The 15,935-nt window shown below is 59.7% G+C and overlaps 1 protein-coding gene across 1 annotated transcript in view; it reads left to right on the top strand.

Moving 5' to 3' along the window:
• The first annotated feature begins 9,845 nt into the window (after positions 1–9,845).
• The window catches only part of Brd3 (bromodomain containing 3), a 17,340-nt gene continuing 11,250 nt past the window's right edge, over positions 9,846–15,935 (top strand). The window contains exons 1-4 of the mRNA XM_013029376.1: positions 9,846–10,168; positions 10,996–11,137; positions 12,267–12,481; positions 14,238–14,609. Coding sequence (XP_012884830.1) covers positions 9,956–10,168; positions 10,996–11,137; positions 12,267–12,481; positions 14,238–14,609 — 942 coding nt within the window. The 5' untranslated portion in view covers positions 9,846–9,955. The remainder of the gene's footprint in view (positions 10,169–10,995; positions 11,138–12,266; positions 12,482–14,237; positions 14,610–15,935) is intronic.

The following is a 15,935-nucleotide window of genomic DNA, read 5'->3' on the forward strand; positions in this document are numbered from 1 at the left end:
TCCAGACTTACGGCCCCGGAGCCGACTTTGCACCCCGGCGAGCTGCTGGATTATTACTGCAGCCAGGCCAGGAGGAGACCCAGTTCCCGTTTTGAAATCAACCCGAAGAGCGCTTAACCCCGGCGAGGTGGAGTTGGCGCGGGGAGGGGGGCCTCCCTCCGGGTTCCCTCCTTCCCTCTGGGGTGGCACCGGCCCGGTTGCGCGGTGCCAGTGCGGCCCGGGGAGGAATGCGCAGCCCAGACCGTCCTGTTACGTGGTCCAGGGCGCGTGTGGATAAAGCTGGGGGCTTGGGGAACCAGCTCTCCACCCCCGACCCCGTTCCCACCGGTGGCTGTGACGCGGGCAGGGCCGCCCTGGAGGCCGTGGGCGCCTCCTTCGCCCTCGGGGTCGGGGGCTCCGTGGAGACCCACCTTGTCTATTGTAAGTTCCGTGTCTGCCGTCCTGGATTTTAGTTGTGACCTCCCCGCTCGCAAGTGCGGAGCTGGCGTTTTTGCTCCTCACCTTAAACTTGGTCATTGTCTGCAGAAGTTGGCGGGGTGGGGGTGCATCGCTGGGCCCACGTCGCTAGCGAAGAATCACCGGACTCCGACCGTGGCCCACCCCTTTCCTCTCCCCTTCCCCAGTGAGCCGCTTCGTTTTCTTTCTTGCCTACGGCGTTGCAGACCTCGAGCTCTTTAAAATGGAGATTCATTCTGGATCAATGAGGGTGCCCCTGGGGAGATCCTGAAACCTCCTGGAGGCTTGGCCGCGTTTTGGGAGCCTTTCAGACTGCCTTTCCACAGCCCCAGCAAAGGCCCTAAGTTGGGGCCTCTATTTGCAAATAAAGGTCCTTGTTTGTCCTCCTCCAGCTCCGGCCTGGTGTGCGGGTGGTTACTGACCAGGAGAGATAAGGCACGGGAGGTTGTGGGGAAGCTCTTCTTTCTGACCTTGCTGGGGACCTCAGGGCCCAGTGCCCGTGCTGGGAACCGTCCCAGCTGCCTTGGAGATCCAGTCCGGGGAGGAGGATCCGAAAAGTTTTCCCAACTTGGATAGTTAGCCCAAGTCTGGTTTTTGTTTTGCTTTAAGAAAGTAAAGTAATTGCTTTTCTTCCTTGGGGCTGTAGCCTGCTTGGGAAAAGAGCTTTGAATAGTGGAGGGGTTTGTAAACACCCCCCCCCCAAAGGCGGTCTTCCCAGAAAGTGAAAGCTGGCGGAGTGGGAAGGGAGGGGCCAGGCCTGCCTTTGCCTCTGCCAGGGGTCCCGTCGGCTGGGGCCTCGCGGGGTCGCCCTGTCCACTTCCTGGTTTACAGTGGCACAGCCTGGGGTGGGGGATGGTAGCTCAGGGCCACCAAGTGGAATGGTTGGTACAAGACTGTAGCAGTGAGGTGTCCCACTGTTGGGTGGGGAAATCTGTGGTGCTAGGGGCATGTCGGGAGCTCGTGGCCCCCACCTTGCTGCAGCTGGAAGAACTTGCCCGCAGCCACTCATCGGGCCTCACCTATTCAGAAACAGTTGGCAGGGTGCGGGCAGATCCCAGCTGCCTTGCCAAGAAGCTGAAATCTGGCCGAGGCCTTTCCTTACTGTTCACTAGTGGTAGAGAGCACTCTCCCCAGAGGGAGAAGCTTGGAGCTTGTGAGTCCTGACAACTTGGGTCTCTCCCACCCATGGCTCTGCAGAAGAGATAGTGGCTGGGTGTCGGGGTGTTTGTGCCAGGGGCTGCCTGCCTCCACCTTGTGTTTTCATGGATACTGCTACCCACTGGGGTGCCCAGCCATCTCAGGTGCCTGGCAGTCCTACTTGGGGTGGCAAACCCTTTTGGGTGGTGGCTCAGGTTTTCTCCCGGTGAGTGTAGACCCAGTTCCTGTGGACCTTTGCGCACACAACTGTGTGTGTGTGTGTGTGTGTGTGTGTGTGTATGTGTGTGGCCAGGGCCTCGTGGTTTTAGCACTTGTGGCCATCTCGGGAGGCCTCTTCTGTGTGGCCGCGAGAGCCTTGGCTTGGAGGTGCACTTTTCCCTATCAGGCCTGGGGTCCTGCAGAGTCTTTGCTAAGTGTTGGGCATTGTCACAGGCACAAGTGGCCTGGTTGGGTGTGGAAGTTGGGTTTGGAGTTGGGTTTCCTGACCAGTGTCCTGGCATTTCTGCAGGCCACGCTGAGTGGCCTGTAGAGAAGGAGACTGTCCAGCCTGGAGTGTGGGGTGTAGGGACCCTGCGTGCCCCTGTGCTGGGGTGTCGGGGCCCTGGGGGGGGCATCCTGAGCTTCCTTGGAGCTGTGCTTTTCTGTACATGGTACTGACTCAGATGTGGTCACAGTAGCTGCTGCCCTCAAGGGGTGGAGAAGTGTGGCCCGGTGATCTGGGTCTAGGGGTGGAGTGGGGTGCCCAGCTGCCCACTGACCACTGGCACCACCAAGCAAAGACCCAGGATGTCTGCCAGGTTCTTGCCAGGGCCAGCCCTGTACAGGGTCAGGTGTGGAGGGTTGGATCTAGGGAAGGCACTGCCCTTGCTGTGCTCAGATTCCCAGTTCTGTCCAGTCTCTCCTGGCCATGCCCGAGGCCTGTCCTCGTGGTATCATCTACCTCTGCACAGCGGGACAAGGCAAGGAGTGACCCTGGGCTCCTGGCCCTGCCGTGTACCTGCGGTTATGCTTAGCCCCTTGCCTTTCTCAGCCCCACTCTCTTCTGCTCGGTGGGTAGGGACTGGCTTCTCAGGGCCCGGAGGAGGAGGAGGGCAGGGCCTGGGTGAGACAGTTTTAGGTAGATGGCTGGTCAGGGTGGCAGCTTCTCTCGATCTTGGCTGACACCTGTCTGGAGTGGCGAATGGGAAGGTGAGCAGGCTGAGCAGCTTGGTTTTCACTTGGGTTGTCAGCTTGCCAAAGAACAGAGTGATGCGGTGACCCAGCAGGATGCTGGGTCTGCCTTGCCACCCAGAGCTGCTCCCTGGGTCACTCAGGGTCACCAGTGAGGTTGCTCGACTGGACCTCCCCCATAAGTGTGTACCTGTGCCCCCCCACGGCTTCTTTTCAGGGGTATATTGGCTCTCCCTCTTCGACACCCCTCAGATGTGGCTCAGCCTCACCCCCCCACCCCCCACCCCCGTTTCCATGCCAGGACACTTTCCCACAGCCTGGACGCTCAACTTCCCATCAAAAAAACAGCTGTCCCGGCCCTGGCTCTCCAGCGCCCTGCTCTGTCCCCTTTGGAAGAATCAGGGGCGTGGAACCAGCATCTTCAGTCTTTTACATGCTCCCTCTTCCTGTTTGCTTGCCTTGGTGGTTAGACCCTCACAGGGCCTGGGGCAGGGAAGCCTTCACTGTCCTGCCCTGGAGGTTGGGGCTGGGGAGGACTGGCCTCCCTGAGTGTTGTGCTGCTGGGTGGGAGGAGCAGGCCTGAGGAAAACCTGGGGAAGTGCAGAGACCCTTAGGCCGTGCAGAGCAGAGGCCACAGAATCAGCTGTTCTGAGTGTCTGCACCAGTGTGGGATGGGTAAGCTGGCCAGCGCCAAAGGTCCCCTGCCAGGCGGGACCAGGCAGCTGTTGGTGGCAGGTGTGATCTGACCATAGTGTGCATGGGGTGCTGGCTGGGGGGGCCCCCTGCAGCAAAGGCCAGGCACTGCCTGCCCAGGAGCCCCACCCAGGCTGCCTGTCTGTCCTGCTCGGGGACTGCAGAGAGCTGTTCCTCCCCCCCCCCCCCAGCCCTTGGTCATCCTGGTCTCACAGAAGGAAGCAGGTGGCTCTGTCTGTCACTGAGGCTTGCTCTGACAGTAGAATCTAGTTCCCAGGGTCTGGAGGGCTGGGCTCCGAATGCCACTGCCAGGGCTCTTAGCTACTGGGTTCTGGGACTGAGGCTGGCAGCCCATGGCACCCTGGGAGAATTCTGAGGGTGGGGTGTGGAGCTGATGGCCCTGCGCAAGCTTGGCTCCCACTCTTCCTGTGTCTTGTACCTCTTCTCCTTTGAGTTGCCCCTTACCCGCCCAGAAGGGGGAGCGAATGTGATGCCCTGCCCTAGCATGGCAGTGAGACGGAGGGGTGGGGTGTGGCAGTGTAGCTACCTGGGACACAGGGACTGTGGGGAGATACCCCAGCTAAGGAGGACCTGTCAGCAGGAGAGGAGGGTGTGGAGACAGACCCCCGCTGACTCAGTCCTTGAGATACGAAGGGAGCCAGCCCCTGCCTGTCTCTTGGAAAGCTGTCTTGAGGCTGGTGGGGCAGCGGATCTGAGCAGATGGAGAGACAGGGAAGTGGCGTTGTGGCTCAAAGTGGTAAAGCTCCAGCCTTGAGAGAGATCAGAGACAGTGCCCAGGCCCGGAGTTCAAGCCCCATGACTGACAAAAAATACCTCCCCCCCCCAAAAAAAAATTGGGAATGTGGCTTAGTAGTAGAGTGCTTGCCTAGCATGCGGGAGGCCCTGGGTTCAATTCCTCATTACCACATTCAAAAAAAAGAAAGGAAAGAGGCTAGCTTGGGGCCTAGGCTCTCAGGTGCCTGAGCGCCATGAAGCCCTGTCTCCCTGCCTGTGTGCCCAGCCTGCCTTGCTGTCCACTGTGCGTCCCACTGCTCCCAGATGGGCCCGGACCACCTTCCATGGACACTCAGGACGCCTTGTGTCCCTGCCCCTTGCTGTCCCTTCCCAACCTGCAGTTAGGGTTTCCCGACAGGCGTCCATCTTGGCTTCTGCTGAAAATGGGGGCTTTGTCTCCCCAGGTACCATGCTTCCCAAAGCAGGAGACCAGGCTTGAAATTCCCACACAGCCTGGATCTGGCCCGGGGCCTGCTCTGTGGAGAGGCTCCCTGTCTTAGTGGACTTTGGGACTGGCTCTTCGCCAAGCTGGGTGCTGGGCTTCAGTACCAGCCGTTGGGTTGTGGCTACCCAGGGCTCCAACAGGCTTTGTGGGGGATGCGGGGCAGGCTGAGCCCTGGAGTTTGTGGAGATGGCCTGTCCAAGGCCACGCTGCAAGGTGGGAGTTCTGGCAGGGACAGGCCCTTTGTCCAGTGTGGTTTGTCGCGGGGTTGCCCCTCCAGAACTGGTGTGAGGATGGGGTGTGACTGGCTGGGGTGTGTCACTGCACCCAGTGTTGGGGCATGAGTCTGCCACCCCCCTCCCCTTGCCCTCCGTGCAGCTCCGGGGTCTCCCAGACCGTCTGACCTGGGCTTTCACTCGTGTTCAGGCTTGTGGTGCGTCTGAGTTTCCAGGTAGTTTCATACCCTCTTGAAGGCTGCTGCCCCTTCACCGAGTTTCACTCGCGTGTGCTGGGAGGCCAGCTGCCTACGGGCCTCTGTTTCCACCCCAGCCATGGACATGGGCTCCATGCTTGCTCTGCTGTACTTAACTAGGGCTCAACCAAGTGCCAATCCACGTGTGGCCCCCAGGCCTGTCCCCAAGGCACTCGGCTTCTCGCCCTGGTTTGCTGAGGGCGAGGCTGGGTGAGCTGGTGGATGGGAGGGTGTCCCGCTCGAGGGCCACCTGGAGTTAGGAAACCATGTCTGCTCCAGACAAGGGAGCAGACCCTCCCCACTGTGCACCCCTGGGAGCAAAGGGGACTTGACCTGCAGATGTGTGTCTTGTGCTTGGACTTGAAAAGGATGGGGTCTCTGGCGCCCTGCTGCTCCCTCTGTCCTGGCCACTCCACCAGGGTCCATCATCTGGTCTTGTGTCACAGGTCTGGAGGTGGGAGGATTTCAGGTGGAGACATGTGGCAGAGTGCAGTGTGGAGCCCAGGGGCCCGGCCTCCGAGGGCAGCTTCCCTCTCCTGTGTCTGACCCACACACTCGTCTTCTGCCCCTCCACTCCATGTCCACAAACTCCAGACGTGCTCGGTTCCTAGAACGCGCACTATGAACCCGAAACACAGGACTTGTGAAGGTCTTTCCTGCAGCACAGCTATCCCCAGAGCAAAAGGTGATGTCAGCACTCTCCATGTGTTCATTGAGCATTTCCAGCAAACGGCCAGAGGCCCATGGCCCTGGTGAGCCCCTTGCCCCTCCCCCCAGCCCACCCCTTGCTGCCTGCAGGCCTCTTTCCAGGGCTACCAAATGGGGCTGTCCTGGCCACACACCCCCTTCCAGGGGTGCAGAGGCCTCAGTGAGGTGGCCTCAGGGCTCTGGCTCCTGCCCCTGCCCATGCCGGGTGGCCTCAGGGCCACTGCCCCTCACCTTGGAAGGCGAGATGAGTTTTCCCAGTTCTTTGCAGCACACAGAAGGCCGCCCTCACTCTGCCTGCTTGTCCCTGAAGATGAGCCAGTTTGAGATGCTACTTCAGACCTGCGGGTGGAGGTCTGTGGCGGGACCTCTCTCTCTTTCTCTCTCTCTCTCTCTCTTTGGGGGGAGGTCAGTCGTGGGGCTTGAACTCTGGCTCTGGGCACTGTCCCTCAGCTCTTCAGCTCATGGCAAGCGCTCTACCACTGGAGCCACAGCACCACTTCTGGTTTTCTGGTGGTTCACTAGAGATAAGAGTCTCATGGACTTTCCTGTCCGGCTAGCCTTGAACTGCGATCCTCAGGTCTCAGCCTCCTGAGTAGCTGACAGGCATGAGCCACTGGCGTCTGGCATAGGGGAATCTTCTCTTGAAGAATACCAGGCTTTCTGCTTTGGCCTGAGTGTTGATGATCGATAGCTGGTCTGAGTGCCCCCTCCCCCTTCCTTCCTCCCCCAGGGTTCTGGAAGGGACCTTGCAGCTGGCTCCTTCCCGGGCTGTCCTTGTGTCCTCTTCATTACCTTACTGGGGTCCTCCCACTCTGCGGTTCCCTGTACAAGGAGCCTGGACTGGGGAGACATGAGGCTCTCGGCCTGAGCTCTGCCCCATCCCTGTCTTCCCACTCTCCCAGCACGGCCAGAGGTGAGGGCACTGGGGAGGGTCCAAGCCCGCTGGCTCACATGCATGCCGGCGAGGAGAGGGGCTTGCACGGGGCCTGGTCTTTTTCTTTCTTCCTGTTTTCTTTTTTTGTCAGTCGTGGGGCCTGAACTGTGGTCCTGGGCGCTTTTCCTCAGCTCTTCCGCTCAAGGTTAGCACTCTACCACTTGAGCCACAGCGCCACTTCCAGCTTTTTCTGCTTATGTGGTGCTAAGGAATGGAACCCAGGGCTCAGGCATGTGAGACAAGCACTCTGCCACTGAGCCACCTTCCCAGCCCCACCTGGTGTTTTTCTCCATGTAGGGGAGACCAGGAGGGTCACACCTGCCAGGAAAGCACCATGCTGGCAAGGAGTGAATGTCCTGTGTGCCCTGTCACCCCCCCCCATCACCTGAGGCTACTGTAGGGGTGGAGTTAGGGTTCCACTGCAAACACTTGTCTTGTGCTGTGATCTGTTTTAGCTTCCCCGGGGAAGGCACCAAGACTTGTCTATCTTGTGCCCACATTGCCTGGTTTGCTGTGTGCTGTTCTGGTCGGTTGCAGGTTATGGTGTCTTGTGGCTCAAGGTCAGGCCAGGCTTTCGGTGGGGGCGTCTGCTCCCCAGACTTCCACTCTGAGGTGCTGTGCAGATGCTTGCCTCAGCCCTTCCTGCTCTCTGCTGCCCTCCGCGCTGGCCCTGGGCAGCTGGGCTCTCCCATCAGAAAAGGGGCCTCCTGAGCGCTCACCCCACCTCTGCTCTCTGCCCGGGCCTTCCAATGTGGAGGTTCTGGGTGTAAGGGGCCTCTACTGTGGGGGGTCGTGGTTCTGGGGTGCAAGGGACCTCTACAGGGTGGGGGAGGGTCGTGGTCACCTTGGTCTACAGCCTTAGACTTTCTCCAGTGTCCTCACCTCTAACCAGTTTCAGCCCTGAGTCCCTGGATCCTTGCAGGCTGGCTGTGCTGGAGGGCAGAGGGACACATGCAGGAGGGCCTCCCCTCCTGGTCACAGTGGGCTGTGTGGCATGGCCCGTGGGAAGCGGAGGGGCAGGCTTTGGGCTGGCAGAAGGCAGGGCTGAGCTCACCATCCACTACAGCCTAAGATTGCTCAGAGTCCCAGTGGGGAGTTCTAGAAGGTTCCAAGAGGCCTGGGCAGGGGGAAGTCAGCCATCCACTAGCTCCTGCAGAAGGGTGGGGCCCAGGCCCCCTAGGGACTGTGTGCAGTGTAGAGTCAGGAGGAGCCCTGGAGGATTTGGGGCCCAGAAGAGATTTGATGGGGCACGTTAACAGGACCCGGGCCGCTGTCCAGGGCTGTGCTTTCCTGGGGTTCCTGTGAGAGGGGGTGGCCGGGGAAGGTACTGCTGGGCAGGATTGCTGGCCTGGCAGGGCTGGGACTGGAAAGAGGTCCCATGAATGACAGCCGCCTGGTGTCCATGTGGCCTTTGGCCTGGAGAGGAGGCGGCGGCCCCATGGCTATTGGCTGCCCGGGGGGCCCTGCACTCTGGGTGGGAAGGGGTGCCTGCGGGGGTGGGGGGAGGGGGAGAAGCAGACTTCAGGCACTTGGGGAGCTGCAGTCCAGTCCACATGGGGTCCCCGGTGCACAAGAGTGCTACTGAGGTGGGGCAGGCAGGCAGGGTGCTTGTCTGCTGTGACTTGGCGGTACGGGTTTGGAGACCCTTTCTGCACTGGGCTGGGCTAAGCTGGGCAGAAGCAAACCTCCAGAGACCAGGTGCTAACCAGTGTTTTAACATCCAGCTTTCTGGAGGTTCTGGAAGAGCCCGTGACTTAGGGCGTTGGTCAACTTCTGGGGTACACATATGCCCACCCCTTCAGATTACAGGGCCCACAGGGTAGCAACCATCCCACAAAACGCTTCAGTCTTATGTGTGGCTAGAGACAGTGGCCAGTAGCAACTGCTCCCTCTCTGGAAGCTGTCTTGCGCCCCAAATACTGTAAATACAAGCACAGGAAAGCCCAGATGACGTCCACCAATGAGGTGCAGTCCTTGGCTGCCCTCAAGATGGCCCCTGTGTGTAGCGTGCAGTTAGTTCCAGGTCTCTGAGCAGAAATGGGATCACAGTGCACATGCTGCTGCCCAGCTTCCTGCACAGGAGAGGGAGGGCTTTGAATGTAGCGGTAGCCTGCACAGTACTCAGATACACAGTATCCCACTGCACAGTGTCCGGGTCGCCTAGTACTCCTGCTGCTCGGCACCCTCTTGCTCGACAACCCTGTTGCATAGTACTCCCACTGCACAGTACCTTTTGTGCATAGTGCCCTTGTTGCACAGTACTCCTCTATCATGCACAGTACTGCCACATAGTGTCCCTGCTTTCACAGTGGTCCTGGCTTTGCTGGGGTTTGCCGGGCTGCCATGGCTGTGTATATAAGTGTTCCTGGCAGCCAGGTCGAGGTCTGGTGGTGTCTGCACGGGTCTCTTGTTCACTGAGTGCACAGGCAACAGCCTGTTGGTCACAGTGGCCCTCTCTCCCCATCCTGGTTGGCCGGAGGCCAGGCATGTCACAGCCAGCCGCCATCACAAACCCCAGCTTGTTCTCCTGGTTACTTTAGAACCTGGCGCCGTGTGCCAGTCAAGAGGCCCCAGCTCCCCGTGCCGGATGCAGGTCTGCGAACCTCTGGGTTGCTGCTGGCCTGGCCCGCCCCAATTGTGGTAGTTTGCTGTACTTGAATTGTTCCACAAAACATCGCCACAGCCAGGAACAGTGTGGAAAGTCCTGGAGGAGCAAGCTGGCACCAACAAGTGAGGGCCTGGGGGGCAGTAGCAAAGGGCAGCCAAGTCCTCTGTGCATTTGCCTTCCACCACTGGCTCTGTGTCCCCTACCCCACATCCCAGCCTGGGAGCCGGCCACCCCTGCCTGCCGTGCTCAGCCACTGTCCAGCCCTCTTCCAACCCCATGCCAAGGCGAGCAGAGGTTGGGCTGCTCTGTGACAGGTTTAGCACGCATCAGGGCAGGCGGGGAGGCAGGAAGGGGCGGCGGGTGCAGCTTGATGGTTGCTCTCTGCCCTCTTCATCTCCTAAAGGTGCTGCTGTTTGGTTCGGCCCAGAGATGGGATGCCAAGCCTCCTCAGGGAGCACCGCAGATGCAAAGGCCTCGCTGAGCCACTGCCGTGAGGGCAAGTGAGCAAGCTGCCAGAGGATGTCCACGACCACAGCGGTTGCCCCTGCGGGGATCCCGGCCGCCCCGGGCCCTGTGAACCCACCCCCACCCGAGGTCTCCAACCCCAGCAAGCCAGGCCGCAAGACCAACCAGCTGCAGTACATGCAGAACGTGGTGGTGAAGACGCTGTGGAAGCACCAGTTCGCCTGGCCCTTCTACCAGCCCGTGGACGCCATCAAGCTGAACCTGCCTGTGAGCTGCCCCACGCCCCCACCCTCTGGGCCCCACGCCTAGGCAAAGGCAGCTGCCCACCCACTGTGAAGTTGGGTGACGGCCGTAGCCCCTCCCAATACCCCCCAGAAGCAGGGAAAAAGGGTGGAAGCAGAGGCCCACCCAAGTTTTTATTCCATGGAACTAGGAGCTGTGCATCAGCCTGCCCGTCATGCCCACTGGCAGTCAGATGCCGTGTGTGTATGAAACTAGTGCCTACTTAATTTTGATCTGAACCCGACAGAGAAAACCTTAAGAGTTGAAAGTAGACTAGCACTTGGTGGCTAGAGTTCTAGGCCCAGTTTGATCCCTCCCTCTTTGTGGGTTTCAAATCCCTAGAAGATGGTGGACTCAGTCTCAAGGATCTGCCTGGTGTCAGAGGTGAGAGAAAAATTTGGCAAGTGTTTGGAACTGAGCTGGGCGCCAGTGGTTCATGCCTCTCATCCTAGCTACCCAGGAGGCAGAGATCTGAGGATTAAGGGTCGATGCCAGACAAAGCATCTCCAATTGCTTCTCTCCAATTAACCACCAAATAGCTGGAAGTAAAGCTGTAGCTTAAGTGGTAGAGTGCTAGCTAGCCTTGAGTGAGAAAGCCCAGGGACCATGCTTAGGTCCTGAGTTCAATCCCCAGAATTGTGACCAAAAGAGAGTGTGGAGCTGAGCACTACGCAGACCATGTGCCCGCCCCCTGCCCCCAGGCTCAGGTGACAGCTGACTTGGAGAACCTAGCTATGCCTGATTGCTGTGCTTGGAAGCAATTATACTGCATCAGTCAGTAATACCTCTGAAAAAAAAAATCTCTCTCCTAGGATTATCATAAAATAATAAAAAACCCGATGGATATGGGGACAATTAAGAAGAGACTAGAGAATAACTATTACTGGAGTGCCAGTGAATGTATGCAGGACTTCAACACCATGTTTACAAATTGTTACATTTATAACAAGGTGAGTGTGTGGCCCTGGTGGCCACTGTGGGAACCATTAGGGAACTGGGCAACTTGGTTTCCTGGGTGGCCTGGTCCGTGGTGCCCCATGGGTGGGGTACTCCACAGCAGCTCTGGGGCTCAAAGCGCATTACACACACCCTGGTCTTGCAGCCGCCTCTGCTTGTGGTCCACACTTTCCCAGATGGCCTTGCTTAGATGAGATGGTAAAGAAGGCTGACACGGCCCTTGGGTTTTTGAGATGTGATCCTATCTCAAACGGGATTTTGTCTGAAAAGTGGTGACTTGAGTGAACGAAAGTGACAGAATGAAGGCTGCTTTGTGTTTTGTTTTTTGCTTGGTTGTGGGTCTTACTCAGGCTGGGCGCTGTCCCTCAGCTCTTCAGCTCAACGGGAGGCCTCTACCACTTGAGCCATAGTGCTACTTTCACTTTTCTGGTGGTTCATTGGAGATGAGACTCATGGAGGGGGCTGGGAAGGTGGCTCAGTGGTAGAGCGCTTGCCTTGCATGCATGAGGCCCTGGGTTCGATTCCTTAGCACCACATAAGCTGAAAAAGCCGGAAGTGGCACTGTGGCTCAAGTGGTACTTCAGCTCAAGGCTAGCACTCTACCACTTGAGCCACAGCGCCACTTCCGGCTTTTTTTTTTTTCTTTTTGCTTATGTGGTGCTAAGGAATCGAACCCAGAGCCTCATGCATGCAAGGCAAGCGCTCTACCACTGAGCCACCTTCCCAGCTCCAATACATTTCTTTTTGAACAATGTCACCCCTTCCTTTGCTCTCTCACACTTCTGACTTTATTGATGAGTAATTGGAGCTAAGACTCTCATGGACTTTTCTGCCTATGCTGACTTTGAACTGTGATCCTCCAATCTCAGCCCCAGCAGCTAGGATTACAGGTGTGACACATCAGCACTTGGTTGCCCCAGGTTTCTTAATGCCAGAGCTGGCCTCAGCACCAGAATGTGGGCCTTGGCTTGGCTTCTCTCTCAGGGAGGGGTCTCTGGCTAGAGGACATTTCCCACATTCCAGGAGCAGGGCCCAGGGTGTCTTCGGTCTGGGGGTCACAGTCCTCACAGCTGGATCCGGTGTGACCTGACTGAGCAGGGCTGAGCTCCCTGTCTTTGTCTTGAAGGTACGCAGCAAGTGGCGGCCGTGTCCGCAGTCTCTCCAGCAGCCCCCTTCCAGAACATGCCCCCCACCGTCTCCCAGACGCCCGCCATTGCTGCCACCCCTGTACCGACCATCACTGCAAATGTCACGTCCGTCCCTGTCCCCCCGGCCGCTGCACCACCTCCTCCCGCAACACCCATCGTGCCCGTGGTCCCTCCCACACCGCCTGTGGTCAAGGTGAGCGTTCCTGAGGCCACGGAGGCCATGTGGCGAGGTTGGCTCAGGGGTCCAAGCCCCGAGGGCTCTTGCGGCCAGGGCAGGATTGGGCGGGGGAGTGGGGAAGCTTGCCCTCTTCTGAATGCTGGCTGTGTAGAAAGGTTCTTTCTGACAGGAGACCGAGGCTCGGGCTGGGAGTCACACCGCTGGTGCTGGCCAGGCCGAACTCTTCCTAGATCCGCAGGCCTAGCAGCCTTGGCCTTTGCAGGCCACTGGCCAGGGTGGGGAAGGCATGGGTGAGCAGTGGGGAGAGCGGAGGCCGGCGTCCACCTGCCCGTGGGTTCAGGGCCTGCACGTCTGTTCCTGCTTGTGGGAGCTTTGCACCCAGGGCGCTGTCCCGTCCTGGCTAGGCCTGACTCAGGCCCAGCGCAGAGTGGGGGCTCCCTGTAAGTTCCGGGGCTAGCAAGTCCCTGGCGTCGGGCAGGGCCCATGCCAGGCACTCACGCGTGTTATCTTCTTCAATTTGATCCTCACAGCAACCCTCTGGGGCAGGCAGTAGTCCCCCCTCTTACAGATGAGGAAGCGGGCGCTCAGGGGTTAAATGGCTCTCCCAAGGTAAAATGCCACCTCCGTTGCTCTCCCTTCCCCGGGCGGTGCCTGTCCAGCCGGCCTCCCACAGTGCACAGCATGTCCCGTCTGCCACGGCCGGATGAGTCTGCCCGCCCCTCCCCGCCTCAGGCCCTCTGCAGCTCGTGCTTGGTGCTTGGCATCCTGTGGGTGCCTGTTAAGTGTCTGTGGTAGCCAGCTCGTGCCCCTGCCAACCTGAGGGCAGCAGCTTGGCTGGGGCAGTGACTGTGGGGCTGTTAACGGCAGGTGCCGGGGCAGCTGTCTGTCCCCCAGCCTGGGAGCTCGTGGTTCCTGTTAGCGTCTCTGTCCACCCCAGCTGAGCGCGTCTCAGGGTGCTCACTGAGCTCGGCTCCTGACTCACTGGTGACTTCCGGGTGCTCTGGGCCCTTGCAGGCTTGGGGAGAGACCCACACCCCCATAGACATGACATTAGTACACACCCCGTTGGCAGAGGCCATGTGAGTGCCGCTGGGGCTGCTCTGCCCAGTGACTCCATGGAGGGCCCTGGAGCGCCTGGTGCCTTCCGCACAGTCCAGCTGTGCCCACTCCAGCAGCCCCCGCAGTCCTCAGCTCAAACCCACGGTGGCTGCTTCACGGCTCTGGTCAGGCTGCCCCCACCCGTCTAGCCCGGAATGCTCTTCTTTCCTTCCTTCCTTCCTTCCTTCCTTCCTTCCTTCCTTCCTTCCTTCCTTCCTTCCTTCCTTCCTTCCTTCCTTCCTCCTTCCTTCCATCCTCGTCCTGCTCGACTTGTGTCCATCATCGAAGCGCCAGCTCAGGGCCTCCCCTGGCACTTTGCTGCTGGTCTTCTTATGCAGGGAGTCCTCCATGTCGTCCATCCCTAGGGCCTGCCTGGCCTGGTGTGCCTGCAAGGTGTCGGGGGGGGGGTGTGCGCAGCGCCTCACGGTGCCCAGGGTGCCCACTTGGACATCCAGGCCCTCAGGGTAGAGGGAGAGAGAGTTTGTCCTCAGTCCCCACCTTAGGCTGGCGGCCCGGCTCCTCTGAGCCCTGAAGCAGGACTGTGCATGTGGTCGCTCGCTCCCTCGCTGGACCCTGGCAGGCACTGTGTCCTCCAGAAGCTCAGCTGCGGCCAGATGCTCCTGTGAGATGAGCTCCTCATTTCTGGCATTCACTGGTTCCTTTGCTGTCACAGAAAAAGGGCGTGAAGCGGAAAGCTGACACGACCACACCCACCACGTCGGCCATCACCGCCAGCCGGAGTGAGTCCCCCCCGACACTGACGGAGCCCAAGCAGGCCAAGGTGGTGGTCCGACGGGAGAGCGGGGGCCGCCCCATCAAGCCTCCAAAGAAGGACCTGGAGGATGGGGAGGTGCCCCAGCACGCAGGCAAGAAGGGCAAGCTGTCGGAGCACCTGCGGCACTGTGACAGCATCCTCAGGGAGATGCTGTCCAAGAAGCACGCGGCCTACGCCTGGCCCTTCTACAAGCCGGTGGACGCCGAGGCGCTGGAGCTGCACGACTACCATGACATCATCAAACACCCCATGGACCTCAGCACCGTCAAAGTACGTGGCAGGCGGCAGCCCTTCTGAGCCGTGGACGCCACGGCCCCGCGTGGCCTTGCTGCTGGATCTGTGCTGCGTGAGCGGCCACCTTGAGAGCTGGGCCTGCCCAACTCGGAACTCTGCTCCTGCTGCCCAGAGCCCAGCAGCTGCCCTGCCTGGTCAGGCAGGAAGGCCTGCCTCGGCTCCCTGGGGCTGCAGCTTAGGCCTGGCTTGCCCCAGCTGGGCCTCATTCAGTGGTTTTGCCCCTCCTTTTGAATCACCAGCCCGGGGGTTCTTAGCCATGACCACTGTCGTGGCTGCCACAAGGTGCAGAGCTGCACACTGCTTCCTCAAGTCCCAGGAGAAGGTGCCCCATAGCAAAGAGCAGGTGGGAGGCAGGGACGGGCGGGCCTGACTCTGCTTCTGGCTGCCTCTGAGCCCACATCCCACCAGACGGAAAGGAGAGGGGCAGACGAAGGCACAGCAGTGGAACCATGAACCCACACCTCCCCGTGTCCACACCAGGTCTTCAGAGGTTTGTGTTCGGCCAGGTCAGTGTCAGGCAAATCTTAAACAGAGCGGGCTGGGTCCAGCTTTGCTGCAGGAAGCATCTGGAAGCAGTGGTCGCCCCGGGCTGGGCCACCCCGCTTTCCCGGAGGGCGCTTGAGTTGGCCTGCAGGAGTGGCCAGCACTTGTCCAGGCATGCCACCTCTGAGCCTGGAAGGACGGCCCTGCATGGGAACCGCGTGGTGGTTTTCACCCGTGCAGTCTGGGCCTGCGCAGTGCAGGTGTCTGCCAGCAGCGCTGAGGCAGAATGGGAAGCCTATTGGGCGCCAGCAGCCTGGTCACCCAGGTGGCATGCCTAGTGCTCAGTTGGGTAGAGAGAGGAGCTGGGCATCCAGCAAGGCTACCCTGGGAAGAGAGAGCCCAGAAACTTCTAGAAGCCTTTCTGTAGCTGGCCTGGCCTAGTATGTGCGTCTCCACTGCAGTGCAGGCCTGGAGCTCCAAAGCGTGGCTGGGAACTCTGGCCTTGGGCTCAGGTCAGGTCCATCCGGTCAGAATCTGGTTTCCATGAGAGCAGCCCACTCGCGAGCCTCGGTGTGCTCTCTTCGGCCTTTTTGTGTCCTCAGGGTGTGGGGAGAAGCAGGGTGCTCCAGGACTTGCTCATGGTCAAGCCGGACCACATCCGATTATGCGCAGGGCTCAGCAGGGAGGGGCACAGGGGGGGGGGGCCTGAGTTTCTGAAACATTGCAGTGAGGTAAAGGCAGATGTGGGTGGTGTGCTGGAGATTTTTTTGTTTTGTTTTGTTTTGGGTCCGGTCGTGGGGCCTGAACTCTGGGCCTGGG

This window comes from Dipodomys ordii, unplaced genomic scaffold (genome assembly GCF_000151885.1).
Source record: "Dipodomys ordii isolate 6190 unplaced genomic scaffold, Dord_2.0 Scaffold118, whole genome shotgun sequence".
Lineage (NCBI taxonomy): Eukaryota > Metazoa > Chordata > Mammalia > Rodentia > Heteromyidae > Dipodomys > Dipodomys ordii.